Below are 27,530 nucleotides of genomic sequence, written 5' to 3' on the forward strand. Positions count from 1 at the left end.
AAAACTACAACTCCCAGGATGCAACGGGAACTGGGCTCTTCGTCGATGTTTTGTGCGTCATGACGTATATGACGCGTTTACGTGCTGGGTCGGTACGCAGAAGTGACCGGTGAGAGTGTTGCTATTTATTGGTGGTTGAATTCCCTCAAACTACATCTGTCCGGCGTTAATATGTCTGATCAGGTAGATGTTTACGTTTCATTTAAAAACAAACAAATATTGTGCCAGTATAATGTTGTGTTTTCGTCGCTTAGTGTAACATTGCAACTCAACACGGGGTTCAAATGGAGGCGGAAGGGAAGGAAGCTGAGTAAAGCTTGGGTGCGCGCTTCGTAAATCGGGGGCGCGCCTTGCAGTTCTGTTTTGGTTTAAATTGGTTGTATAATGTACTTCTTATCGTGAAAGTACAACTTTAGGGGAGGGGGGGGGGTACTTTCGAATTCTGTTTAATGACTGAACAATGAGGTCGAGCTGCTAGAGATGGATTGTGGCTTAGTTTTGATTGTTTTAATTAGCCTATCCTGGCGTGCATGTACATTATTTGTGTTGTATTTGGTATTAAATCTTTCGGGTTTTTCATGACAAAATACACCAGTTATAAATAGCGCGGTCAGTAGATTGTACATGATTGAAGAGAGTATCTAATTCATCCACGGATGTTAAAATATTTATATTTAATAAAATGGATTACGTATTTTCAAGTCTTGTTTTACCACGACGAGATCTGTCAACTCTAGTTCAAGTACTTCTGAGATTAATTAATTAAAATTATTATTTGAAGCTAGTAAATAGAATTGTTCTCAGTTAGGCCAGGGAACAGAGAATTAAAAGTATAAGGTGCTTAGTTCAGCAGTGTGTGTGCTGACTGTAATAACTGCTTGAATCTGATTTTAATTTTTCAGACATGTCTACAGTATAATTCTGCATCATGTGACTGTAGAGGCAATACTTATAGTCTGTGTTTGGGGTGTTGAACAAAACAATACTAATTCCTCTGTCACCAGCAGAATTGATTGTGTTCTAATTCATACAAGTTACTAAGTTTAGACTGTACTATCAAGTAAATCACTTGAAACTGAGCCACACAGCACTAAATATGAGTGAATTGAGTTTTAACTGTCTGTTTGGCCTAGCAGATCAAATACAAAATTACAAATCCATTCTTTGGATTACTTATTCATGGTAGAGGTGTGATTGAGCACATTAAGCTTTTACATTCCTAACAGATCTATGTTGGCTTGAAAGCAAGCTTATTATATAGATCTTAATCAGTTGAGATGAGGAACACTTGTGTGTTTCATTTTTGTAGCATTTTATTTGTTTGAAAATACCTATTACTGTTTTTGTTGAAAAAAAGTTATATTGATAAACCAAGATATTTGAGATCAGAAATTCCTCGTTGATTTTTGTTACAATTCACTGGGTAGTGTGCTGCATTTCTGGCATCATCACAAATGTGAAAAGAGTCAGTCGAACAATCCAAAGTCCCCAGTTTACCTGACTGATGCACTCCAGTTAAAAGATTGTACTCACCAACTATGTTTGCTGTAATTTTTGTTTTGCTGGTTGGTTCTAGATCCGTGCACGGCATTGATTTCTGTTCCCAAAACCAATATGTCGCCACGCTAATCAGTGGTGTAGGTTAGAAGCAACTGTGCTCACTAGGCTTCTGTATTTAACAAGCAAATAGCTGATTATTTCAAACAAAATGTCCTTGATCAATGGCAATTAGCAATTCATATTTCTCAACATATAACTATGCTACTTAAACTGTATTCTTTCTTAAACTTTATCCCCTTCACAAACACATAGATGTGACCTGAATATTAAGTGTGAAAAAAGAGAAAAGAAAATTTAGGAGAAACAGTTCAATAGCACCAGTCTAGATTACAAGATTTGATGAGTTTCTTTCTTTCTCTTGTGTTGAATTCCTTTTAGTTCTTTGCTACTGATTGCAACATTTGTTTTATGTTGGTTCTTTATTTCATTTGTTTTTTTAAGAATTTGTCCTTTCACTTCAGTTAGGGCATTTTATTCCTCTTTCAATCAGATTTTTACTGAGAAAAGTGATTGGAAAATGGCTAGCTGTTACTGGAGACATTTTGGTGCCTTCAAACAGGAGAGAGATTCTTTGTGTTTTCTCTTTTCATGCTCGGTGATTCTCTGCTGCACTGATCCCACATAGCCATTGTCACCTAGTCAAGGAGCCAATCAAAATATTGTTGTCAAACTCATTGGCTCCATGCTGACTGTTTTTGCTCTATGGAAATACAATATTGCTTACAACTCACAGTATGCTCCAATGAACATGATTTATACATTGCTAAATAGAGAGCAGAAATTGAAACTTTTCATTTTGCACTTATGAGAACTAGGATGCAAGAAACCAGTTTACCTCTGATTCCTCTGGAAGGGGAAGTTGTCTCAAAAATTTGAACAATATTTGTCTCTGTCTCTGTCTTGTCTCTGTCTGTCTCTGCGCTACTTTCATTAAATCATGTTGCTGACAAGCCAGAAAGATGGTTTGCGTACCATACAAATGAATAATGTTAAATGATTGTGCTATTACGTGTGGGTCATATGACTGGCGGACCATTGACCATTTGTGACTTGCAGTATGTCACTCAACCAGCCTGCGTTTCCAAGCGTCCGAAAAGTATATCCAACATTAGATGTGATTATGCCATTGAAAGTTATATGTTGTTTAATCCAGACTATGCTAAGAGTTGCACTTGAAACCAGTTTAAGATCATCAAGTGAGTACTCATGAATGCTAGAAGCTATGTACATAAATACTCAGAATCTTGTTTTATAGAGTTAAAAATCACACAACACCAGGTTATAGTCCAACAGGTTTAATTGGAAGCACTAGCTTTTGTAGCGTCACTCCTTCATCAGGTGGTCTCTTCACCAGCTGATGAAGGAGCGACTCTCTGAAAGCTAGCGTGCTTCCAATTAAACCTGTTGGACTATACTGGATTAGTGGTGCTGGAAGAGCACAGCAGTTCAGGCAGCATCCAACGAGCAGCGAAATCAACGTTTCGGGCAAAAGCCCTTCATCATGCTTCAGGCTCACTGCCTTTATTCCTGGAGAGATAAGCTAGAGGAGGGTGGGGGTGGGGAGAGAGTAGCATAGAGTACACTGGGTGAGTGGGGGAGGAGATGAAGGTGATAGGTCAAGGAGGAGTCACCTCCTCCTTCACCTCTATCCAAGGCCCTAAAGGAGCCTTCCACATCCATCAAAGTTTCACCTGCACATCCACCAATATCATTTATTGTATCCGTTGCTCCCGATGTGGTCTCCTCTACATTGGGGAGACTGGCAGAGCGCTTTAGGGAACATCTCCGAGACACCCGCACCAATCGACCAAACCGCCCCGTGGCCCAACATTTCAACTCCCCCTCCCACTCTGCCGAGGACATGGAGGTCCTGGGCCTCCTTCACCACCGCTCCCTCACCACCCGACGCCTGGAGGAAGAACGCCTCATCTTCCGCCTCGGAACACTTCAACCCCAGGGCATCAATGTGGACTTCAACAGCTTCCTCATTTCCCCTTCCCCCACCTCATCCTAGTTTCAAACTTGCATCTCAGTTACTGTCTCCTTGACTTGTCCGACCTGCCTATCTTCTTTTCCACCTATTCACTCCACCCTCTCCTCCTTGACCTATCACCTTCATCTCCTCCCCCACTCACCCATTGTACTCTATGCTACTCTCTCCCCACCCCCACCCTCCTCTAGCTTATCTCTCCATGCTTCAGGCTCACTGCCTTTATTCCTGATGAAGGGCTTTTGCCCGAAACGTTGATTTCGCTGCTCGTTGGATGCTGCCTGAACTGCTGTGCTCTTCCAGCACCACTAATCCAATATTTGATTTTCAGCATCTGCAGTCATTGTTTTTACCCTGTTGGACTATAAACCTGGTGTTGTGATTTTTAACTTTGTACACCTCAGTCCAACACCAGCATCTCCAAATCTTGTTTTATAGAGACTGACATTTATACCTTCATAGCTTTTTTTTTTGATAAAGGTGCAATGGAGACTGCCTTGGCAATGTTCACAGATCAGAATCTACTTGCCGTGCCTGAGAATTAAGATTGACAGTTAACTGGCATAGAGATGCAGCAAGAACATTTGTAGCCCAACCAAGCAGCTGCTTCTTCCTCATTCCATATAAAATGTTTTTTCCAGTTCAAGTCCATTTCTTGCATCCTAGCTCTGATGACTGCAAGACAAAAAGCTCAAACTTCTGGTCTCATTTTAGCGATTGCTTAAACTCTGTACTTCTAAAACACTTTTTTTAAAAACTGCAACCATCTTTTTGCACAGGCTTCTTCCTTTAAAGCAGTATTTTCCTTTTTCCAAAAACTAACTTATTTTTGTGCACTTTCACAATTTTTATGTAAAGTGTAAATTTCTGGTTGGTTAATAGTGGAGAAACAGACCATACAATTTTCGTTCAAAGTGAAGTTATAAGCCTACAGAGCCTTACAGAAGATGAAGGTACTTTTTAAAAATTTTGCAATATCAACCCTGACCACTGTTTGTTTTTTGTCTGCATGGAAAAATTGTATTGAATGTAAGGCAATTTCTCATCCAGACTTTTAACAGGGGCAGGTACAGTGTAAATTTAGTTACAAAGCCCAGCTCTGAGTGGTTTTAACAGGGGTTTATAATTTGCATATTCTGCTCTTGAGGATTAAATTGAAGTGGTAACATTGGAAATTCTTTTTTTTATTATTATATTCAATAGAATCTATTCTGTAGTTTCATAGTGAGTCTGAAAATCCAGTCATTTGAATCTCTGTTACACATTTCATAAATTCTGATCTCATTTTAATTGGGTATTTTGGCTTTTAAGTTGTTTCTGATTTAAGTAACAGAATTTATGGCTATTTGAGCAACCAAAGCTTGAATTTTGTTAAAGTGTTGGATAGGGCACTGAAAGCCAAAATGGAAATATAGTGAAGGCATCATTGACCAGAAAGTACATTTACAACATGGCAAGCTTTCATGGGCAGTTTCCAGTACAGATGTGGAGATAGATATTTATAATAATGATATGCACAGACATAAGTCCTAAAATCAGCCATTTCTGGAATGTGGTTTTTCTCCATTAAGAGCCTTGGGTGAAAATATAGCTGCATACCCACAACTAGGTCAGTCTATTTCCACTGTATCCTATGATACAACATGGGTAACTCCATGTGAGATCTATGGTTGTAAACATGTACATCGCATGCAATACAACATGCACATACCTGTAGCAGTGGCTCACTAGTCGTGGTTAAGAGTGGAGCTTTGGTGGTTTCCTTCAACTTAATCCAGAAAATGTTTGATTTTTTTTTTTGGAGCAGAAGAAATAACATTTGACTGTTTATTAGCCAGAAGGACCTTCAATTAGTGAATCAACATTGTATTACTTTAGAGATTTCTATTTGTATTGAGCTTTTTAAGCAAATTTACTTTTGCTGTGATGAAAGCATTTTTGGGAGATAGAATATAAATACTCTGACATGTGCCACTATCCAATACAGCACTACTCTAAGTGCACAGCTTACTGAGTTATTACAGTCTCATTGTGGCCCTGATACTTATCCAGTACTGCAATCTATTAGGACTTATTTAATTCTTTATGTGGTGTTTATGTCAATTTATCTTGAACCTTTAATGGAAAGCTTGATTTTTAAAAAAAATAATTTTAATCAAAAAAAAAGGCTAGACACCTTTTCTTTGGGAATTTAGTCATGCTGTAGTCATACTGCCCTTCTGTTTTTTGCAATAGCATAAGCTGTTCAAGCCTACTCTACTATTCGGTTAGATTATGACTGATTCAAATCTCAACTTTGCCTGTCATAACTCCCATTAACTTGATACCCATATTTAACAAAAAAAGATGTTCGAATTCTTGAAAACTCCAGTTGTCTTACAGCTTTGCTGCAGCGTTTTGGGATATGAAGTTCCAGATTTCTACTACATTTTTGTGAAAAGTCTGATTTCTCTCCTGAAAGTGTGTGAAGAGCCACACTCATCAAGCCTGAACACGTGCGCTCACACACTCTCTCATGCATGCACAAACACTTGCTCTGGCTGGCTGTCTCATGCACATACACACATATGTAAATCTATGGGGTGAATTTGCATTTGCAGATACGTTTATATTTTGTTCAAAAAGCACACAATGTATAGGCAGTCAATCTATGTGACATATTATAAACTCCTCCTACTTTGGAAATAGAACCACTCTGTCTCAAGGTAGGGATGGAGACAGACTTTAACCTCACAGCTTTAATGCATTGTCTGAGTTGAGATGCCACCTTTTTATAAAATAAAACCTTAAATTATCACAGGAATGTGATTTGAAAGAAGTTCTGGGACTTGCATATTAATGAATTGTGTTATGAAGTTGAAGGTGTGTACTGTACCTTTTTTTAAGAGAGAGTATATGCCGTTTTACACCGAGAACTTGCAAGCACCTGTCATATGACGAGCTAGGAGCCCCAGTGTGTACTGGAAAATTGAGAATATTTAACATTTAGCTGTGAAATAGGTACCTGAGGTGGTTGCTATTTTGGCTAAATTTAAATTGTTGTCAATCAGTTTAAATTATGATCCAGGATACTAAAACTCAATCGAGTTTGAATTTATTGTTTTTGCCAACCACGAACTAATCCGATGTTTGTTTAGAGTGTTTTAATAAAAGCAGGCATTTTGAAAGTCAGACCGAGAGTAACTGCCATCAAGAAAGACTGCCATTCAAAACACTTTCTATCAAAGGTACCTTCTTTTATGTGAAACATCTTTTGCAGTAAAAGACAGAAGATGACCCAGGGAGATCTTCACCCGAAAAGAAAAAGACGCCGGAGACGATAGCTGCTGTGTGCTTTTGAAATTATTCTGATTATGATTTTACTATAGGAATTTATTGGCACAGTATGTTATAGAGTTGGGGGCAGATAACAAGCAGTTAAGAGAAAGGGGCGGCTTAGAATTGTGAATAGATGTTGTTTAATGTTCGCTTTTTTAGAGTTCAAAAATAAATTAATATCTTTCCTTGCATAGCAGAATTTGGGAGTTCTGTTACTCATACTTTAACAGATTACGAGACGAAGTGAGCTTTACTGGGTGTTTGGTTTAATTAGCAGAAAGGCTCACTGAATTGTCTTAACAATCAAAACCTGCAACCCATTGTAAAAGTTGAAAGACTTAATAGCAATCTAGGTTTGTTCAATATATCGCATCATTTAAATGAGTCATAGAGTCATAGAGATGTACAGCATGGAAACAGACCTTTCGGTCCAACCCATTCATGCCGACCAGATATCCCAACCCAATCTAGTCCCACCTGCCAGTACCCGACCCATATCCCTCCAAACCCTTCCTATTCATATACCCATCCAAATGCCTCTTAAATGTTGCAATTGTACTAGCCTCCACCACTTCCTCTGGTAGCTCATTCCATACATGTACCACCCTCTCTGTGAAAAATGACACTATGATCTTTTGCTATAAATGTGTCCTCTGATGCTGCCCCACTAGCTATCTGATGAAAGAACAGCACTCCAAAAGCCACTATTCCAAATAAACCCATTGGACTGATGTTGTGTGATTTTTAATCTTATTCTGAGGTTATATACTGTGGTTCTTGATCCTACCTCTGGAAGGAATAGGGTTGATGCATTTGAAACTGTCAAATCAGTTTAACACTTTAAAAGCCTTAGGTTCAGGTTATTCTTCAGGTGAGAAATTTTAGACCGTAAAGACAATATTACCAACTTTGCTAAATTGTGAAGGCAATTTGGATACTGTAAATATTAGTATTGCTCTTGGGTATCTATTTTACACCTGTATCTTACTGAGATGGCAATGTCCTAAACTGAATGCAGTACTCAATTGTATTTGACTCAGACTCTAGATAGCTGAAGCATCACTTCCTCCCATTTCTTTTCTAGCCATCCCTGAAAGGCCAACATTACATTTATTCCAGTTGACCACTCTTGGTAAATGTCTTTGCACTTTAAATGATTTGTGTCTTGGGCTCCCTAATCTTTTTGACATCTGCATTTCGGTCTGGAGTCACATGTAAGCCAGACCAGATAAGGATTGCAGAATTCCTTACCTAAAATATATTAGTGATGAAGATGGGTTTTTTGACAATCCTGAGTGGTTAAGTAGTTGCCATTAGGTTTAGGTTTATCTTTTATGAATTCCTATTTCGTCATTGTGGTATTTGAATCTGTCCCCATGACACCCTGGGGATTTGGATTGTTAGCCCGATGATATTGTTACACCATTGCCTCCACCTGTATTATTTACTGTCTTAATACTGTAAAATTGCATACTCAACCCTTTACCTTCCTCTAAGGCAATAATATATATGAAGAAAATAACATTCAATCTAAGCACTTGCCCTTAACACCCACTTTCTGGCCTCCAAAACATTTACACAGTCAAAAGGCTATCTTTTTGTATTTTATGCCATTGCTCTTTTGTGTAGAACTTTTATTGTATGCCATCTGCAAGCCAATATAGATGCCATCCACAGAAGTCTTGAAGCACCAGAGGCAGCCCAGATTCAAGGCCCACCTGATCCAGTGCTGTGAACAGGTGAAGTAGAAAATATCTAGGTGACATCCATACACACTTCCTAGTTTATTTGTTTGTGCTTTTTAAAAATCAACTGGATTAACCAAACATGACTTAACGTTAATAAAGTCAGGTTGCCCTTTGCTCAGTTGAGATTTTGCCACAAGGAAAATAACATCAAAAATCTGTTCCACAAATAGAAGAATTAATATTTCTAGGGAGGTAGCCTTGTCTAATAACAACAGACCAGTTTCCTCCACTTTAATGTGTTCTTGCTTCTACTTTTAAGTTTCTGTCGTTGAACACCGAACCACAGATCATGCAGGGTAATTATGTTTGTGATACAGAAGCCCTGCACTTTAATAGTTCTGGAATAATGGTCTTTATTGCATTCTTCTATGTATGTTTGCTTTTAAAGTCCTGGACAAGATGTACTATCTATGATGCTCAACCCTTGTCACACGAGAGGCGATTATGTTAAGTAAGCAGAGAAAAGTCCCCTAAAAGATGTCACTCTTGGCTTCTGTCACTTGTTTTTAATCATTAACAGAGGAGTGTTGTTGGAAAATTATTGAGAACAAGTTAAATCTTTGTCATTTCACAAATGAGTAGTGGATGGAGGAGGCAAATTTTATTTTGAAGAAGCTTATATTGCTTAAGTATTGTTTTTTTTTCTTTGAATGTAGATAAATGCCAATTTTTAAAAAAAATTCCTCCTAATTTTGCAATTAAATAGAATTACCAAGGAAATGTATGAAAACAAAATACTGGATAAAATATGAAAACCTATATCCAATTTTTTTTCCATCAATCTCAGAGTAATTGTTCAAAAAGCAGGAAAAGTTTTCCCAAAAGATCTTCCTCTTTTCCCAAAAGAACTCCCAACAGAGGCTCTCCACCTTTAACTTCTTGAACTTGAGCCACTACCTTTTGAAAGTTCTCTCACACTTGTATTGAAACTGAATGCAGTTTCAATATGAGTACATTGTCCACTCCTGCCCCATTTTTTAATGTTCAAATTCAAACAAATTTTCTTTCGTAGGTATACTTGACTTTTCTTTGTATTTTAACCAACGTAATTGAATCGGTAGTGTTCTTCATTACTCAGTCTGGCTGTCTTTGCTAGTAGGAAGGTCATAGCAGGAGCAAATTACTGCAGATGGCGGAATCTACTGAAAACAACATTTGCTGGCAATCGCAACGGGTCAGATAGCATCCATGGAGAGACAGCAAGCTAATGCTAAAGAGTCATCTAGAGTGATCTGTATAATCTCTCGTATATACTTGCATAATATGAGAAAATCGGTTTGTCGCAGATGAATGCGTACCATTTGTTATTGACATGTTAAATGGAACATGGTGTGGAGTGAGAAATGAAAAAGGCAAGTATTGGTTCTAACAATGTGTACATCACACAACAACCACCTGTAACATAATTTTGTTTTGATCCAGTCTCTGTTTTGATTATTCACTGTATCCCCAAGTCACAAGTTTCAAACATGTCTGGCGTCTATTAATATTTTGTTTTTAGAGTGTCACTCAAAAATATTGCATATTTCAGTAAATAATGCAGCGTATTTGTATTCCAGGATTCACTCATACTTTATTTTGCCAAAGCAAGAAATCTAAAATGGCGGTATTGTTGACTCAGAATTATCTTTAGATTGTATAGACCCCCTATGAGTCAGAGGGAAATTGAGGAACAAATTTGTAAGGAGATCTCAGTTATTTGCAAGAATAATAGAGTGGTTATGGTAGGGGATTTTAACTTTACAAACACTTAGACTGGGACTGCCACAGTGTTTAGGGTTTAGATGGAGAGGAATTTGTTAAGTGTGTACAAGAAAATTTTCTGATTCAATATGTGGATGTACCTACTAGAGAAGATACAAAGCTTGACCTACTCTTGGGGAAATAAGGCAGGGCAGGTAGCAACCATAATTCTATTAGTTTTAAAATAGTGGTGGAAAAGAATAGACCAGATCTAAAAGTTGAAGTTCTAAATTGGAGAAAGCCTAATATTGTCAAAATTGGCCAAGAACTTTCAAAAGCTGATTGGACACAGCTGTTCGCAGGTAAAGGGATGGCTGGACAATGGGAAGCCTTCAGAAATGAGATAATGAGAGTCCAGAGAAAGTATATTCCTGTTAGGGTGAAAGGGAAGGCTGGTAGGTGTAGGGAATGCTGGATGCCTAAAGAAATTGAGGGTTTGGTGAAGAAAAAGAAGGAAGCACATGTCTGGTATAGACAGGACAGATGGAGTGAATCCTTAGAGTATAAAGGCAATAGGGGTATACTTAGGAGAGAAATCAGGAGAGCAAAAGCAAACATGAAATAGCTTTGGCAAATAGAATTAAGGAGAATCCAAAGGCTTTTACAATACATTTAAGGACAAAAGGGTAACTAGGGAAAGAATAGGGCCCCTCAAAGATCAGCAAGGTGGCTTTTGTGTGGAGCCGCAGAAGATGGGAAAGATACTAAACCAGTATTTTACATCAGTATTTGCTGTGGAAAAGGACATGGAAGGTATAGAACGTAGGGAAATAGATGGTGACATATTGGAAAAATGTCCTTATCACAGGAGGAAGTGCTGGATGTCTTGAAATGCATCAAAGTGAATAAAACCTGTTTAAGAAAGGTGGTAAGGACAAGCCAGGGAGCTATAGACCAGTGAGCCTTACCTCTGTGGTGGACACGTTGTTGGAGGGAATCCTGAGGGACAGGATGTACATTAATTTGGAAAGGCAAGGACTGATTACGGATAGTCAACATGGCTTTGTGCGTGGGAAATCATGTCCCTCAAACTCGCTGGAGTATCGGAGGCTGAGGGGTGACCTTACAGAGGTTTATAAAATCATGAGGCATGGATAGGATAATTAGACAAAGTCTCTTCCTTGGGGTGAAGGAGTCCTGAACTAGCGGGCATAGGTTTATGGTGAGAGTGGCAAGATATAAAAGAGACCTAAGGGGCAACTTTTCCACACAGAGGGTGGTACATGTATGGAATGAGCTGCCAGAGGAAGTGGTGGAGGCTCGTACAATTGCAACATTTAAGAGGCATTTGGATGGGTATATGAATAGGAAGGGTTTGGAGAGATATGGGCCAGGTGCTGGCAGGTGGGACAAGATTGGGTTGGGATATCGGGCCAGCATGGATGAGTTGGACTGAAAGGTCTGTTTCCGTGCTGTGCATCTCTATGACTCTCATTCAGTTGAGTTTACTTATTTCCTCATGGCTTCTGTCACTTTCAGTCTCATAGGAATAACCCTGAAACAGAAGGTAGTGAAGCGGAATTAAAAGATTGCATTTGCTCAAGCTTTTCCCCATCCTAGTGCCGAACTTGAATCAACAAATAATCAAGGATCAATAAAATGAGCAGGCCACTTTTCTAACATAGGGCCATACTTGAAACATTAACCTTTTTTAAAATGAGTTTAAACACCCTATTCTGCAAGTACATAATAGGGTGAGCCCTTTTGAAGAAACAATTATTCTTTCACTGTTGGTTTTGAAAACATGGTTCAAGTGACCATCAACTTGCGTGCCCTTTAGAAAGCACAGTCCTTTATATATAAACCACACGGCTCCTGCTGGTGCCATAGGGGTATTGTCTGAGTATTAAGGTGTTTCTCGGTTGTAACCATCTTTTTTTATTGAAATATACATTTAATATTTTCAATTTACAGGTGGTGATGAAGCTGGTTTTAATTGATAAGCTAAGAAATTCAAGTAACTAGGATTTAGTTTTGGAAAATGTTGTAAAACACAATGGGTGATCATCTAAAAGTAGCTTTCTAACAGCAAAAACATTATTTATATGGGAGCTGAGTCCAGTTTGTTGGGATTTATTTGTTTCTTAATCTCTGAAATTGCCTTTTTGATTTTGCCATTTTCCCCATACCAACTATTTCTCTGCTAAGTTCTGTTTCTCCTTATCATGTTTCAGTTACCTCAATCTGGAAACATGCAAGAATGTTCACTTTTTCTAGGGTCCCCTCTTGTTATCCCTATTCTTTCTTTCTCTTGGCTTGTCACCAGCTTGCTCTGTGTGCCTATCTCTCATTCTCCCCTGCAGAGAGCTCCATAATAAAGAAAGTGGCTTTCACAAAGACAGTGAGTGTGTAATGCTTGAAGGAATTGTGACTGACATCACCATTGTATTAAACTGTGACCAATTCCACATCTGCAAAGAATGGGTAATCGGAACACAAGATTTAAGTATGAACATTAGATTAAGTGTTACTGTTAACTAAATAAATGTAGAAACATGGTACAACCATAATTTTATAGCTGCTATGCTGTTTTGTGTCTTAATTGTTACATTTTCTTGTTACATGTACATGCAAGGTTGAGAGTTGTGAACTTTTATGCCACTTGCTAGTTCAGTAGTTTGCTTGGCTATAAGTCAGTTGTCCTGAGGTGTTTTCTATCTTTATAATTGACCAAGTATCTACTGTAATACAGTAAACTGGCAATCTTTTGTCACACATAATATTTAAATTTTCTAATAATGGAGGCTTTTTGCATTATGTGCTGAGGAAATAATCTTTGATTTCGAGGTAAATGATTCAGGCATGGTAGGCACTTTCTTGCTATGTTTCACTTGAAGCCCCGTTTCATTTTGAGACAGCAAAACCATTTGTCTTATCTTTCATGGTGTCACTTTAGAATAGTGTAAATGCTGCACTGTGGATACATTTCTAAAGAAACCCAGGCATACATGCTAGAAAAAATCCAAATTTAAATTTTGTTCTTGAGTATTTCTAAATTATTAATTGCTAGCTTTTTCAGTTTATAGCATTAATAAATAACATTTGGTTTAATATAAATAAACAATGTTAATATACTACTCAAATGGGAAAATATCACGTGTGCTAACATTAGTGATGCCTTGAGCTGCGACAATGGGACTTGTTTGCATGCTTCTTTAGTAAAAATAAAGTAATGTTTTATGTCTGCTACGATACAGCATTTTGTGATTGCAGCAAGCACTAGCTAAGTGAGTGCCAGTTGCATCTAGACATTCCACTTTATCTGCTGGTATGTAACATTTTTGCTATATTGTTTCCTAAAATTTTTAAAAATAAAAAAAAACTCAGGTATGATTTATTTCATGTTTCTTGTGTATTTGAAATGCAAATGGCACTGTGATACATTGCCAACACTGAAGGGACAATTGAGCTGATTGCTGATCTAGGCAACAGGATGCTGTACAAAGTGATTTTGAAAATAAAATTGTTCTGACCAAAATTCTTCTTTTTATTTGTATTGTGAATAGGAGGCAAAGCCTTCCAGCCAAACAGGAGAAAAGAAGGATGGTGAATACATTAAGTTAAAAGTTATAGGCCAGGTCAGTGTCATTGTCATTGAATATCTTTGTCTTATTTAGTTCTGCTGTTGGAAACTACAAATGGAAACTAGGAACTACAAAATAAACACTTTTTTTTGCAGGACAACAGTGAGATCCATTTCAAAGTGAAAATGACCACGCAACTAAGAAAGCTGAAGGAGTCTTACTGTCAGCGACAGGTGAGAACCAAGGGAGAAGTCCTGCTTTCCAGCAGGCAGATAAGCAATCTCAAACAGCTTTACAATAGTGTTACACTATTCAACACTGTCTCCAAAGAAGTCTTCCCCTGTTACATTGGGGATCTGGGGTGGAAAGTGCTGCATGCGTCTGTCCCATGCAACTTACGACTGAGGAAATTTACCAGTACCAGACTATGTGCACATTCTGTGGCCTGGAGAAAACTGTTTCACATTTATGTTCCATGCATCCATTTGTAGCCACTTTTTTTCTTTGTTTTCTTTTAAAAGATGCTACTGTTGAAATTTTGCTTGCACTTCAGCCCCACATTCCAGACGGGCACATGGCACAGGGAGGAGTGGGGAAGTCTATGTTTTGTCTTGTGGCTTCGCCTGTGAACCTGGTCAAGATGGTCATTAACAGGTCCAGGCAGTGAGCCAAAGAAAGGCTCGACTGTTCTGACTATCTGCCCCTCTTTTGCGGTTATGACTGCTTTCTGGAGCAGGAGTACATGGTGTTCATCGGTAAGATGGAGGCCTTTTGTGACCATTGTGCACTGCAGGAGCTGGAGTGCATTAACCTAGGTAATGTTATTTTGAAATGGTTTTTTGTTTCCACAGGAAGAGGGTGGTTTTGATTTACCTTTTTTGTATTGACTTTGGACCCCATGAAAGAACCAAGATGGGCTTTTATTTTAACCAGGTGTTTGTCCTTGTCCCACAGGTGTTTGAGGTCAGTGTAAAGGGAACTTTGCTTTCATTTACAATTGGTAGAGGAACATTTACCTCTGACTATTAGACCATTGCTGACCCAGTCCTGGGAATGTTTGAGGATGGAGCTGAAGGGGTTTGATTTTTAGTTTCCTTTGTGTTTGATTAAGTCAAGAAATGTTTATTTTGCATTTCAACCCCTTATTGTCCATACCGCAATAGTGGTTGATGGAAGTTGAGGAAAACTTTTTGCTTGTTTATTTGTTTTTTCTTTTATTTTTCCAGAATCACTGGAACTTTATTTCAGGTCAAGAATTAGGGCAACTTTCTCTTTTTTCTGTTTTAAGGAAATAGAGCGAGCTTAAATCTGTACTTAACCCGGTACCATCCCTGTCCTGAGTGTCTGATGGGGGGGGGTTGGCATTTTGGTTGCATCTTACATTTAAAAGAGAAGAGGGTTGCTTTTCAGACTAGAAAACTGTGACCAGTGGTGTGCTAAAAGGATCCGTACTGGGTTTATATGAATGACTTGGATGTGAATATAGGAGACATGTTTAGTAAGTTTGCAGGTGACATCAAAATAGGTGGTAGAAGGGACAGTGAAGAAGATTATCTCAGAGTACAACAGGACCTTGATCAGATGGGCCAGGAGTGGAAGATGGAGTTTAATTTAGGTAAATGTGAGGTATTTTGGGAAGGCAAAACCGGTTTGGACTTGCACGGCTACTGGTAGGGTCCTGGGAAGTGTTGCCAAACAGAGACCTAGGGCCACAGGTGCATAGTTCCTTGAAAGTGGAGTTTCAGGTAGACAAGATGGTGAAGAAGACATTTGACACGGTTGCCTTCATTGGTCAGAATGATGAGTTTAGGAGTTGGGATATTATGTTGCAGCTGTACATGGCATTGGTGAGGCCATTTTTCTGTGTACAGTTCTGGTCGCCCTTCTATAGAAGGATGTTGTTAAACTTGAGGGTGCAGAAAAGATTTACAAGGATATTGCTGTACGTGAATTGTGAAGAATCCAGGCAATTTGGTAGGCTGGGATTGATGTGAGTTATGACTAACCTTTCAAAGTACTTCATAATTATCCAGGTCAGAACCACCAGGTTGTAATCATTGAGGCATGCTGCATGACTTTCTTTGGCACCAGGATGTTGGTGGTTAGAAGGGCAAAGGGTAGCTCATGGTGGTGCCCCTTCTCAGTTTTAAATCACTGCCATGCATTGACTGTCTTTGAGTGAAGAAAATGTGTCTCTTCCAATCCAACAGTCTGTTAACAAACTCTGTAGGGTTATCTTTCAGGCTTTCCAAGAGGCATATGCTCCACCAACTTCTGAATACCAGATATGACATAAGGAGTCCCTTAAGTGGGCATTAATTGTCTACTTAAGGATCTTGATTGAGATCTTCAGACTTTAGACTTAACAGAGTCTCACTCAACCCCAAAACACTCTAACCTGATTAAGCATCTCACCTGCTTCCAAAGCTGTTTTGCCCTTGGGCATACGTTACACCCTGGGAGAATATGCATATTGTTTTCCATAAACTGCATGGTCATTTTGGATGTCCACCTGAAAGGGTGGATATGATCTTGGTTTAATGTGTAATCTGAAAACAGTCCTTCGGCAGACCATTGAGAGCTACCAAGCTAGATGGCATAATGGCATCAAATCAACATGAACACACGTACAAGTGTCTAAATTCTGTGGTCACTTGGAACGTAGAACGGTACGCCTCGGTACAGGCCCTAAGGCCCTTTTGATGTTTCACCAATCTGTGGAACCAGTCGGAAGCCCATCTAACGTACACTATTCCATTCTCAACCATAGGTCTATCCAATGACCATTTAAATGCCCTTAAAGTTGGCAAGTCTACTACTGATGCAGGTAGTGTGTTCCATGCCCCTACTACTCTGAGTAAAGAAACTACCTCTCTCATCTGTCCTATGTCTATCACCCCTCAATTTAAAGCAATTTCCCCACGTGCTAGCCATCGCCATTCTTGGAAAAAGCACTCACTGTCCAACCTATCTAACCCTCTGATAAACTTATGTCTCAATTAAGTCGCCTCTCAACCTTCTTCTCTCTAACGAAAACAGCCTCAGGTCCCTCAGCCTTTGCTTGTAAGACTTTCCCTCCATACCAGGCAATATCCTCGTCAAATCTCCTCTGAACCTTCCTTCCACATCTTCCCTGTAATGCAGTGACCAGAACTGTATGCAATTCTCCAAACGTGGCCGCACCAGACTTTTGTACAGCAACAGTATGATCTCATGGTTTCGAAATTCAATCCCTCTACCAGTAAAAACTAACACACCATATACCTTCTTAAACCTATCAACCTGGTTGGCAACTTTCAAGGATCTATGTACCTGGACACAGATCTCTTTGTTCATCTACACTACCAAGCATCTTACCATGAGCCCAGTACTCTGCATTCCTGTTACTCATACCAAATGAATTACTTCACACTTTTCCACATTAAACTCCATTTGCCACCACTTAGCCCAGCTCTGCAGCTTATCTATGTCTCTCTGTAACCTATAACATCCTTTGTCACTATCCACAACTCTACTGACCTTAGTGTCATCTGCAAATTTACTAACCCATCGTTCTAGACCTTCATCCAGGTCATTTTTATATAAAATGACAAACAATAGTGGACCCAAAACAGATCCTTGCGGTACCTCACTAGTAACTGAACTCCAGGATGAATATTTCCCATCAACCACCACCATTTTCTTTCTGCTAGCGAATTTCTGATTCAAACGGCTAAATCACCCTCCATCCCATGCCTCTACTTTTTGTGCAATAGCCTACTGTGGGGAACCTTATCAGACACCAAATCAAGTGCTTTACCCTCATCCACTTGTTTGGTCACCTTCTCAAAGAACTCAATAAGGTTTGTGAGCACGACCTACCCTTGCCAAAACCGTGTTGACTATCCCTAATCAACTTATTCCTCTCCAAACGATAAATCCTATCTCTTATAACCCTTTCCAAAATTTTACCCATAGCCGAAGTAAGGCTCACAGGTCTAAGCTTGAGCTAAGGCTGGCTGTGCTATCTATTATCTTGTTTTCAACAGCATCACATGGAATCCTACTGTGAAAGGTTTTTCCTTTGCTGTAATACACATGATTACCATAAGTTTTCAAGAAGTAGAAATCACTGATTTCCTTTTCTAGACATTGAATACCAGATCAATCCACTGAACACTGTATTTTTTTTAGGTAAGTTGATAAATTGTGAAAACAATAAAGCACATATTAATACATCATCATTTTTGAAAAATGAAGCTATTGCATTGGTTCTGTATTCATTCTGTTTCTCTTCCACTTTAAGAATAAATATTTAAAAGTCAACAGCTAATCATACAATCAGAGTAGTTGACTGGGAGTTATTCTTGAGTCTGGCAGTGCTTGACTGTTGAATTATTTGTGATATAAACATGATTTGGATTCATTGTATGTTTGTGTTGATTTGGCACCATTATGTTGGCTGGCTAGGTAACTCTCCATTTTCCTCAGTGATAATATAATTTCATTTCATTTGTTTAAAGGTTTTTTTAGATTTCATTTCATTCCCTACAGTGTGGAAACAGGCCCTTTGGCCCAACAAGTCCACACCGACCCTCCGAAGAGTAAACCACCCAGACCCATTCCCCCTATTGTTGAAAAATATACATTGTAGTGAACATGTTGATTTTTTTTTCAACAATGCAGTTACAATTCCTTACTTCTAGACTTGCCAAGTTTAGTAAGCTAAACCTGAGTTGTCATAGCTACAGTCTGTGCCCCACAGCCTAGTTGCATTTCTTATTTGGAATTTTTTTTAAACTTCAGTTTCAGCTTTGGAAGAGATTGATACTACTTAAATTAGAAAAACAAGGTCTCCCTCTTATCCACATGACAACAGTGTCCTAAAAGACAGCAAGACTATGCATCAGTGTAAAAATTAATGCTACACTTCTATAATATCACTACCTTTCTCCATTCCTCAACTGCTTCTGAGTTGTCTGCAACACGCAGAAATTTCCTTTAACTACATATTGTGAAGGCCAATATATTGTCTTCAGTCTCCACCATCACTTCTCTTTTTCCCAGCAACAGACTCCATTTCTGGCTCTAGGGACTATCTGATGCCAAAAGATGTGGGTGCTCAGCCTTGGTGCCAAGATGAGCATCAATTGTACATCCACATTATTGCTAAATCTGCCTGCCTTCCACCTCTCTAGCATTGCCTGACTCAACCCTTGCCTCAACTCAATTCAAAAGCTGCTGAAGCACTCAGTCAAGCCTCACAAGATGATGAGTATTTCATGCCATGCTGGCTGCGCACCATCTTCCATTCTCCAGAATTCTAAACTCATCCCAACCTCTGCACCCATATTGCGACTTGCACCAAGTCCTGGTTGACTTCTGATTAAGCAGTACTTTTATTCTGAAAATCCTTTGCTTGTTTTTAAATGCCTCTGTATGCTAATTCTTTCCCACTTCTGTTACATTCTCCAGTCCTACAACTCTGATTTATCTCCAGTCCTGTGTCTGGAGCATTCCTGATTTTTAATTCCACCACTACCTTGATTTTTCCCACCTAGAGAGTGATGGAAGGTGACAAATATGTGTTAATTATTTTGTTTTGATACTTATAAGGAAGGTAGAACAGAGGGACTGACACAATCCATGTTTGGTAACGAGAAGTTTCAGCCCAATAGTGAATGTTTGATTACAAAATCTGAAAATAATGCAGTAGAGAACAGTAGATTTGCTCCTACTGTGTGTGGAATAGACTGGCTAAAAGCTACCTGATTTGTGAGCAAAAAGGATCAGGACAAAGTTCAGGAAATTGAGAGTTACACCAATGTCAGATTTTGGGATGATATCACACTGCAATCTTTGAAAAGAGTGGTTATGCCTTGTAAAATAGCAAGAATCAAATGTTTTCAACACAGGTGTAGCAGCCGTGTTGAAATACCATTATGAAGTAGACCATAAGCAGTCGGGACACTATTGTGTTCCATTTAATGGAACATAAAAGAAATTAAAGCAGTGTTATTGACATGGAGGGTAGAAATCTAGAAGGTAAAAAGTCAATTGTTAAAATTACTGAGGCAATTTGTTCTTCTCCTCTAAGATTAAATTTTTTTGTAAATAATACAGGAATAAGGGATGAGATGTACAACTGGCTTAAAGAAGAGATAAGTAACAAATGTGAGATTTTTAAAAAAATATCAAAGATCACCATCATTGGTTATAGTAACTCTGCTGTTGGCAAGAGATTTTGATGTGGAAGTGACTATGGATTGAGTTATAGAGTAAAGCAGAAACCATTTTCGTTTCACATTTTGTAGATTTACAAACCAGATTTTGTCATTCAACAATACTGCACAATTAAGGTAAAATAATTGTGGTTAAGTTAATGGAAATGTACATAAGGACCAGACTTGGACCACCAGCAAACTTTCTCAATAATAATTTGCCAGTGATAAATTCAAATGTGTCAGAATGTGAATGTAATAAATATGAATACAGTTTTAGAAAGCCATTAAAGCAATGGGCTATGTAAATGAAATCACTTATTGCTAGACCAAGTAGTTCATAAAATTTTGTTAAATAAGCCAAACTTTACTTTTTTTGCCTGCACTAGCATTGGCTGCACATAAGAATTTGTTGCAAATATTAGGAGGATATAGACCACAGGAGTTAGCCTTTGGTTGGTATCCAAAAGTTTTCAAACACTGATAAGTGATCAGCCACATCATGGGAAGGAGCTACAATTAGTTGCACTGCATTCAGGTAGAAAGGCTTTCATTAAAGCCAATGTGTCAGAAAGAACTCAGAAAACCTTAAGATGTGAGATGAGGCTAATGGAAGCCAGTTTCAATCTGGCAGATATGGTTTATTTTAAGTGAGAGAGGGGCTTAAGGAATGGAGCAGCCTGAGAAAGATTATTGGTGAAGACAGAAAAAAATAATTATACATGACAACTGACAAAAGGTGGGTATCAAAATCAAATATTCATAAGATGTTAGTTGATGGTGAAATGTGATTATTATAAGTGTAGCAGAGAAGACAAGTGGAAAACATAAAGGCTGGTGGAATGTTAAGGATGAGAGGAAAAGGTTAGGTTGTCCATAGTTTGGGAGCATGGAGTACAAAGCTGGAAGAAAAGTATTATGGACCTGGCCAGACCTCCTGAAAACATGTCAAGAATGTAGGCCAGACCCTAACTTTTTCTATTTTCTTTAAGCAGGTGTAATGTGAATATTCCAGGAGTGATGCAGTTGGTCCAACAACTCAGTTTTAAACAAAACAGAATTTATTTACAGACTATAGAATGAAATGCAAAGGAAAACAGAATTTAGAATAACGATGATTTGAAAACCTGACCGACATGATCGAACTTTTCTGATTTCCTGCAGCATCCCATAAACAAACTCTAGGCAAAAAAAAGAAAAATCAAACACCGATTCTTACAGGAAAGATGTTAGAGAGAGAGTCAGCCAGAAAAGCTCTGCGGAATCAGGATTTTTTTTTTCCCAGTAGCTTTTTTTTGATCCGCTTCAAAATTTTAAAAAACCTGAGGTAGGAGAACTGGCCACTCCCCTTTCATTGTACAATTTTTTAAAAAAATAAACAAACTTAAAAGTACCTTTTCACCTGATTGTTGCCTAAGCAGTATCTGTTAGCCATAATTAAATAACCAGTTCAGACACATCGACACCTCTGCCTAAGGGCAAACTGACTTGTTAGAGGGGCAGCATCACAGCAAGACAACATGATATCAGCTCGAACAGTGGGTATGGGAGCGAACATGCCTCTAGTAAGAGATCACCTAACATTGAATGCAATCCTATTAATAGGAGGGGGAGGTAAAATAGGAGCAGTCCAGAAAGAGGGAAGACTAGCTAGAAGGTGTAGTTTAATGAAGACAAGAAAAAAATACAAACCAGGAATGCCACGAGGAACAGAAGCCCATTTGATGGGGAAGTTTTAGTGTCCATGAACAAACTAGAAGACAAGTTAATAAAAGATGCAAGACATCAAGAACTACAGAGCTGAAGAGAATTTGGGGTGTACACAGACATGGCAGATAGAGGGCACCCAGCTCTGTCACAGCTGGATGTGCACCGAAAAGGTATCATCTGATGGAACACAAGGTTAAGGGAAGACTAGTGGCACAAGGTTTTGAAGAAAACTGAGGGAACCAACATCTAGAGATTCACCAACAACAAGAAAACCGATTTTGATTTTTGTTTTTAGATTTGTTAGCAACAAATGCCTGAACTAGGACTCCCAAGTTCCTTTTGTGCTTGAGATTTCTGAAGCCCTTCCTCACTTACCCAACAGTCTACACCTCTTCTGAACAATGTGTTTAATCTCACAATTTCCCATAATTGAATTTCATCTGCCACTTCTTTGCCTATTCTTCCAGACTGTCCAAGTCCCTCAGAAATCTCCCTGCTTCCACAGCACTAGTTATTCCTCCACCTGTCTTTTGTCAATTGGTAATAAATGTGCATTTCTACAGGGGAATCAGCTTAAGATGGAAGTGGTTGTTCATCCTCCAGAAAGGGCGGTGAAGGCAGTGGGGACGCTTTGGTAGTTGAATAAACGTGTAATATGTCTTAAATAATGCTTCTAGATTTTGGTATTTCTCAGTAAGGTCTGTCTTACCAGAATTGGATTGCCTTCAATTAAGACTGCACATGGCATAGTCCAGTCAATATAAGAGCCAACTTTCAGGCATCTTTATGATGCTTGTGGATGATCTTTTATTTTGTGGCGTGGGTATGGAGGATTTGTAGTTTCTCCTGTGGGAAAAGGAGATATTTGGAAAGCTTAAAAAGATCAGAAGAATAGTAAACTGTATTTTTATGGCAGAGATGCTTGTTGTTGGTGAGGCAGTAGATTTAGAATTTTCCTTGGTGAGAATATTAGAACAAATTCTAAAGAAAGAAATTAAGTAGCAAGGTACATTGAGTGCTACATTGAATATAAATCCCTATGGGATAATGTACACTCAATGAAATGTGTGAGTGAAGAAAAACTGAGGATTGATATTAGAGTTTTAAAAGATGAGACATCTCTATTGAAATGGGAGGGTGGCAAGTTCTAAGAAACTTGAACATACATAAAAAGGATGCTCACAGCTTTGGGGAAAGAAAAAAGTGCAAATATAATCTGCCATTTTGTGTTTTTTTTTTAATCACAAGTCTATTGTAGACACTGGTGTTTATCTAAGAAAGGTGGAATCTTATCATTTAATGTGACCTGAAAGGATGCCTGAGGGTGAATGGAATGAATGTTCAGGGTGCTGATTATATTAATTTTAACTTTTGTATGAATTGATTGTCCAAAATTTGGGGAGCCACTAATCAAGTGGATCAAGTTTAATGGAGTGTGACTAATTGAAATTAAGCTCCCATAGAAGTGTGGATTTGAATTCTGCTTAGACCCAATACTCTTCAGAGTATAACAGCAGATAGCCAGGAATTCCTATCATTAAGAATGAGAGCAGAATATGTCCAGGAATTAAAAGTGAGCTTAACACCAGTGGGAGGGAATTTAGTGGAATTCTGAGTAAAGGAGAGAACAGAAGAAAATCTAGAAATGACTATTATAGCAATGATCTATCAACATGGATTTTCTAAGAGAATTCTTGTGAACTTCGTCTGGATCTCCTCCAAAGCTAGCACATCCTTCCTTAGATACAGGGCCCAAAACTGCTCTCAATATTCCAAGTATGGTCTGACCGGTGCCTTACACAGCCTCCATAATATTCTAACCCTTTTGAAATCAATGTCAACATTTGCCTTCCTAACTGCCAACTGAACCTTATGAGAATCATGAACTAAGACTCCCAAGTCCCTTTTGTGCTTCAGATTTCTGAAGCCTTTCCTCACTTACCAAATATTCTACACCTCTTCTTCCTATCAGTATATTTAACTTTACAATTTCGCATGATTGTATTTCATCTGCTACTTCTTTGCCCATTCTTCCAGCCTGTCGAAGACCTTCAGATGTCTCCCTGCTTCCGCAGCAATACTTATCCCTAAACCTGTCTTTGTCATCTGCAAACGTAACAACAATGCCCTTAGTTACTTTGTCCAAATTGTTAAATGTATAGCATGAATAGCTGTGGTCCCAACACTGACCTCTATGGAACTCCTTGACGCCAGCTGTCATTCCCAAAAACAACCCTTTTATCCACCACTGAAAAATGTGTTGCTGGAAAAGCGCAGCAGGTCAGGCAGCATCCAAGGAGCAGGAGCATCGACGTTTTGGGCATAAGCCCTTCTTCAGGAAGACACACCATCTGTGTCTTCAGCCAGTCAGCTAGTCTTCTTTCCATGTCAGAACCCAGCACCATGAGTTCTTATTTTATTGAGTAGACAGGCAAGAGGCTAGAAGAACACAGCAGGCCAGGCAGCATCAGGAGGTGGAGAAGTCAACATTCCTGGTGTAACCCTCCTTCAGGGCCTGATGAAGGGTTACACCTGAAATGTTGACTTCTCCACCTCCTGATGCTGTCTGGCCTGCTGTGTTCTTCCAGCCTCCTGCCTGTCTACTTTGGATTCCAGCATCTGCAGTTTTTTGGTTTTTTTTTTGTTGTCTCTTCTTTTATTAAGCAGCCTCCTGTGCAGCACCTTGTCAAGGGTCTTCTGGGAATCCAAATAGATGACATCCACTGGCTCTCTATCTAACATTGCTTATTGCATCCTTAAAGAATTCCAACAGAATTGTTAGGAATGACCTCTCCTTGATGAAGCTGTGCTGACTCTGCCTTGCTTAATTATGCACTTCAATGTACTCCTCAATCTCATCCCTTTGATAGGCTGTAAAATCTTTCCAATGACTGAGGCCAAGCTTATCGGTTTTTTTTTTCCTGACTCCCTCTTGCCTCCATTGGTGCCAATGTGGACCACAATTGGTTTTTCTCTTTTTCCCCCCCCCCCCCCCCCCCCCCTCCAATATATTTTCAAGGGGACTCAATGTCCTTTACCTTAGCAACAGACAGTCAATACACCATGTGGGAATCTTGACCCTGCTCACAATCCAAAGATGAAAACACCTTCACCAATCCAGCTTTTAAGCTAACCACTTACAAGGGGTGATAAAATATCTGACCTCCATTTTTCTCTTTTTTTTCCCTTTTTGGTGAGAGGTGAGTTTTGGCTTTGGGTAAATCATAGCATAAACCTGCAAACTGCTTTTTAAAGAGTCCTTTTTAGCAAATTACAAATAGTGCAAGAAAAAAAAACTTCTAAGTCAGAAATTCCTACTTGAAGCAGACTTTAATTTTGTATATTTTTGCCCCTCTTTTGATGCAGGGAGTTCCACCAAATTCACTTCGATTTTTGTTTGAAGGTCAGCGGATCACAGATCACCAAACACCTAAAGAGGTATGGGAAAATTTTATTTCTGACGAAGTACCTGTATCTTGGGTAGCTAGTGAAAAGGCTGTGAGAGCTGCTGAAGATTGCAACAACACTTGGTGATTATTATATTTTGGTGAGGGATGTTGATGCTGGGGATTAGAATGATCTCCTGTATTTGGCACCTCAAATCAGCATCACGCATCTAATTAAACTGTTACACAGTGAGATGCAAAATGAAACTTTCTCAACTCTGCCAAAATGTTTTTTAAGCCCAAATGGAGATAAATGACGTTGCATCAGATCAATGTGAAAATGTAACCCTCGACAATTGTTTGCAGAGCTTTTCAGCAATCAGTTTCTCAATTCAGTGACATTTACTAAGTTTTTTTTTACAGTTAGAAACAAATTTCAGATGAGGTGAAACTGCAGATAATGGTTTTTATCCTTGACTCTTGCAGAATTAAACTACTCATTTATGACTGAGCTACAGCTGCAAGAACAAAATCGTAACACACCAAGACACACCGCCTCCTGGAAACCTTTAAGTTGCAATATTTTATTTTTCCCAATCCATTCATGTTGAGGTATAGGTTTGTAGATATCAGGCACTCCCAAATATCTGACGTAGTTGTATCTTGTGAAAGTCAACAACCAGTTTAATCATGCTAGTCATCTTTGAATGCCTCATTCAGTCATTACTTGAAATCCATTTAAATCCATTCCCATTAGAATCACCAGACAGTAATCAGATGAAATAAATCTTTTTTTTTTTCACCCTTTTTGACCAGGGAAGCACTTTTTTACTACTGCTCCAGTTCCTGACAGCTAACTCCAAGCTTGCAGCAGTCATAAGATTTTAATGTCTGTGTCTCTCAGCCAGTGAGTGAGTAAACTCATTTGAGGTAATAGGTTAAGCTAATTCCCGAAATACCGTGAATTTGAAAGTTCTGTTGGAGCTTAACTATGCTCTATGATCCTCTGTTTTGTGCAACTGGATATGTATAAATAAAAATCTGACAAGATATAAGACCATTCAGGCCTTTGCATTATTTTAAGGGCAGTATTTCCCAGTCCCAAGGTGGCATATTGGAAGATGGGCCAAGAAAGTGATAAGTAGTCATGTCAGCATTCTTCCCTAACTCCATCCAGTCTCTCAAACGTTTTCCAGTGGCGGTCCCAGATGTGAAAGTAGATGACCAACCAGCTTACAGAATTTAAGGCCCTGTCAAGGTTGATTTTGCTGGGCAGCTCACAGCCCCTTAATCCAGTGGATCATCCAGAGGAACATGCCTGCTTGATGCCTCTAATTTTTAGCTTTTCACTTCCCATTCTTGGGTGCCTCAATCTTCAGCTTGCCCCAGTGATGCCCATCTCTCCCGATTTTGGTGCTGCTAAGGCAATGAAGTTGCTGGTTCTCTAATTGGGCCAATATGTGCGTTTTTCCTCCACCTTTTTATTTACCTGATGAGCCCGAGGCTAACAGGAAATGTGGTCTTGGAACCCTCAACTTTAGGGTTAGAGTCAGAGTCATACAGCACAGAACCCAGTGCTTCGGTTCAACCTCGTCCATTTCAACCAGGTTTCCCAAACCAAACTAATTCTATTTGCCTGCTTTTGGCCCATATTCATCTAAACCTTTCCTATTCATGTAATTGTCCAATTGTCTTTTAAATGTTGTAACTATACCTGCATCTATCACTTCCTCTGGCAGTGCATTCTATGCATGAACCACCCTTGGTGTGGAAAATGTTGCCCCTCAGGTCCCTTTTTAATTCTTTCCCCTCTCCCTTTAAAGCCACCCCTCCACCTCCTATGCTCCAGTGAGAAAAGTTTCAGCCTATCCAGCCTCTCCCTATACTCAAGCCTTCTAGTCCCAGCAACATCCAGGTAAATGTTTTCTGCATCCTTTCCAATTTAATAATATCCTTCTTATTGCAGGGTACTCTGGAAGAGCTATCCAATGAATTCTTCGCTCTTTAGACATAGAAGCATAGGAGTAGGGGTAGACCATTCAGCACATCAAGCCTATTTTACAATTCTAGACCATGGCTGATCATTCACGGCAACACAGTCTTCCTTCACTGTCCATACATTCAAGAGGCATCAGGAAAACTGGCACCTGCTGTCTTGGGTATCATGACAGCTTTCTCAACTTAGTGTGCCATGATAGAGAATTTTAAAAAGTGAGAAAAGTTCTCCTCCTGTCAATCCTGTGATTTGCCTCTTTATTCTAAGATGGTGTCCCATGGTGTTTGCCCCCTTCCCCATAAGCCATGGGAAACATCCTTTCTGCATCAATTCTATCTAGCCCTTTTAAGAATTT

The 27,530-nt window shown here is 39.0% G+C and overlaps 1 protein-coding gene across 2 annotated transcripts in view; it reads left to right on the top strand.

Annotated features, from left to right (window-relative positions):
* Positions 1-67: 67 nt before the first annotated feature.
* sumo1 (small ubiquitin like modifier 1) overlaps positions 68-27,530 on the top strand; it is a 39,989-nt gene continuing 12,526 nt past the window's right edge. Inside the window, exons 1-4 of one of the 2 annotated variants that reach the window (XM_072561767.1) lie at positions 68-183; positions 13,866-13,937; positions 14,039-14,116; positions 25,160-25,231. In XM_072561767.1, coding sequence (XP_072417868.1) covers positions 172-183; positions 13,866-13,937; positions 14,039-14,116; positions 25,160-25,231 — 234 coding nt within the window. In that variant the 5' untranslated portion in view covers positions 68-171. The remainder of the gene's footprint in view (positions 184-13,865; positions 13,938-14,038; positions 14,117-25,159; positions 25,232-27,530) is intronic. The other variant, XM_072561768.1, reaches the window with a different exon arrangement.

Source organism: Chiloscyllium punctatum, chromosome 42, assembly GCF_047496795.1.
Source record: "Chiloscyllium punctatum isolate Juve2018m chromosome 42, sChiPun1.3, whole genome shotgun sequence".
In the NCBI taxonomy this organism is placed as follows: domain Eukaryota; kingdom Metazoa; phylum Chordata; class Chondrichthyes; order Orectolobiformes; family Hemiscylliidae; genus Chiloscyllium; species Chiloscyllium punctatum.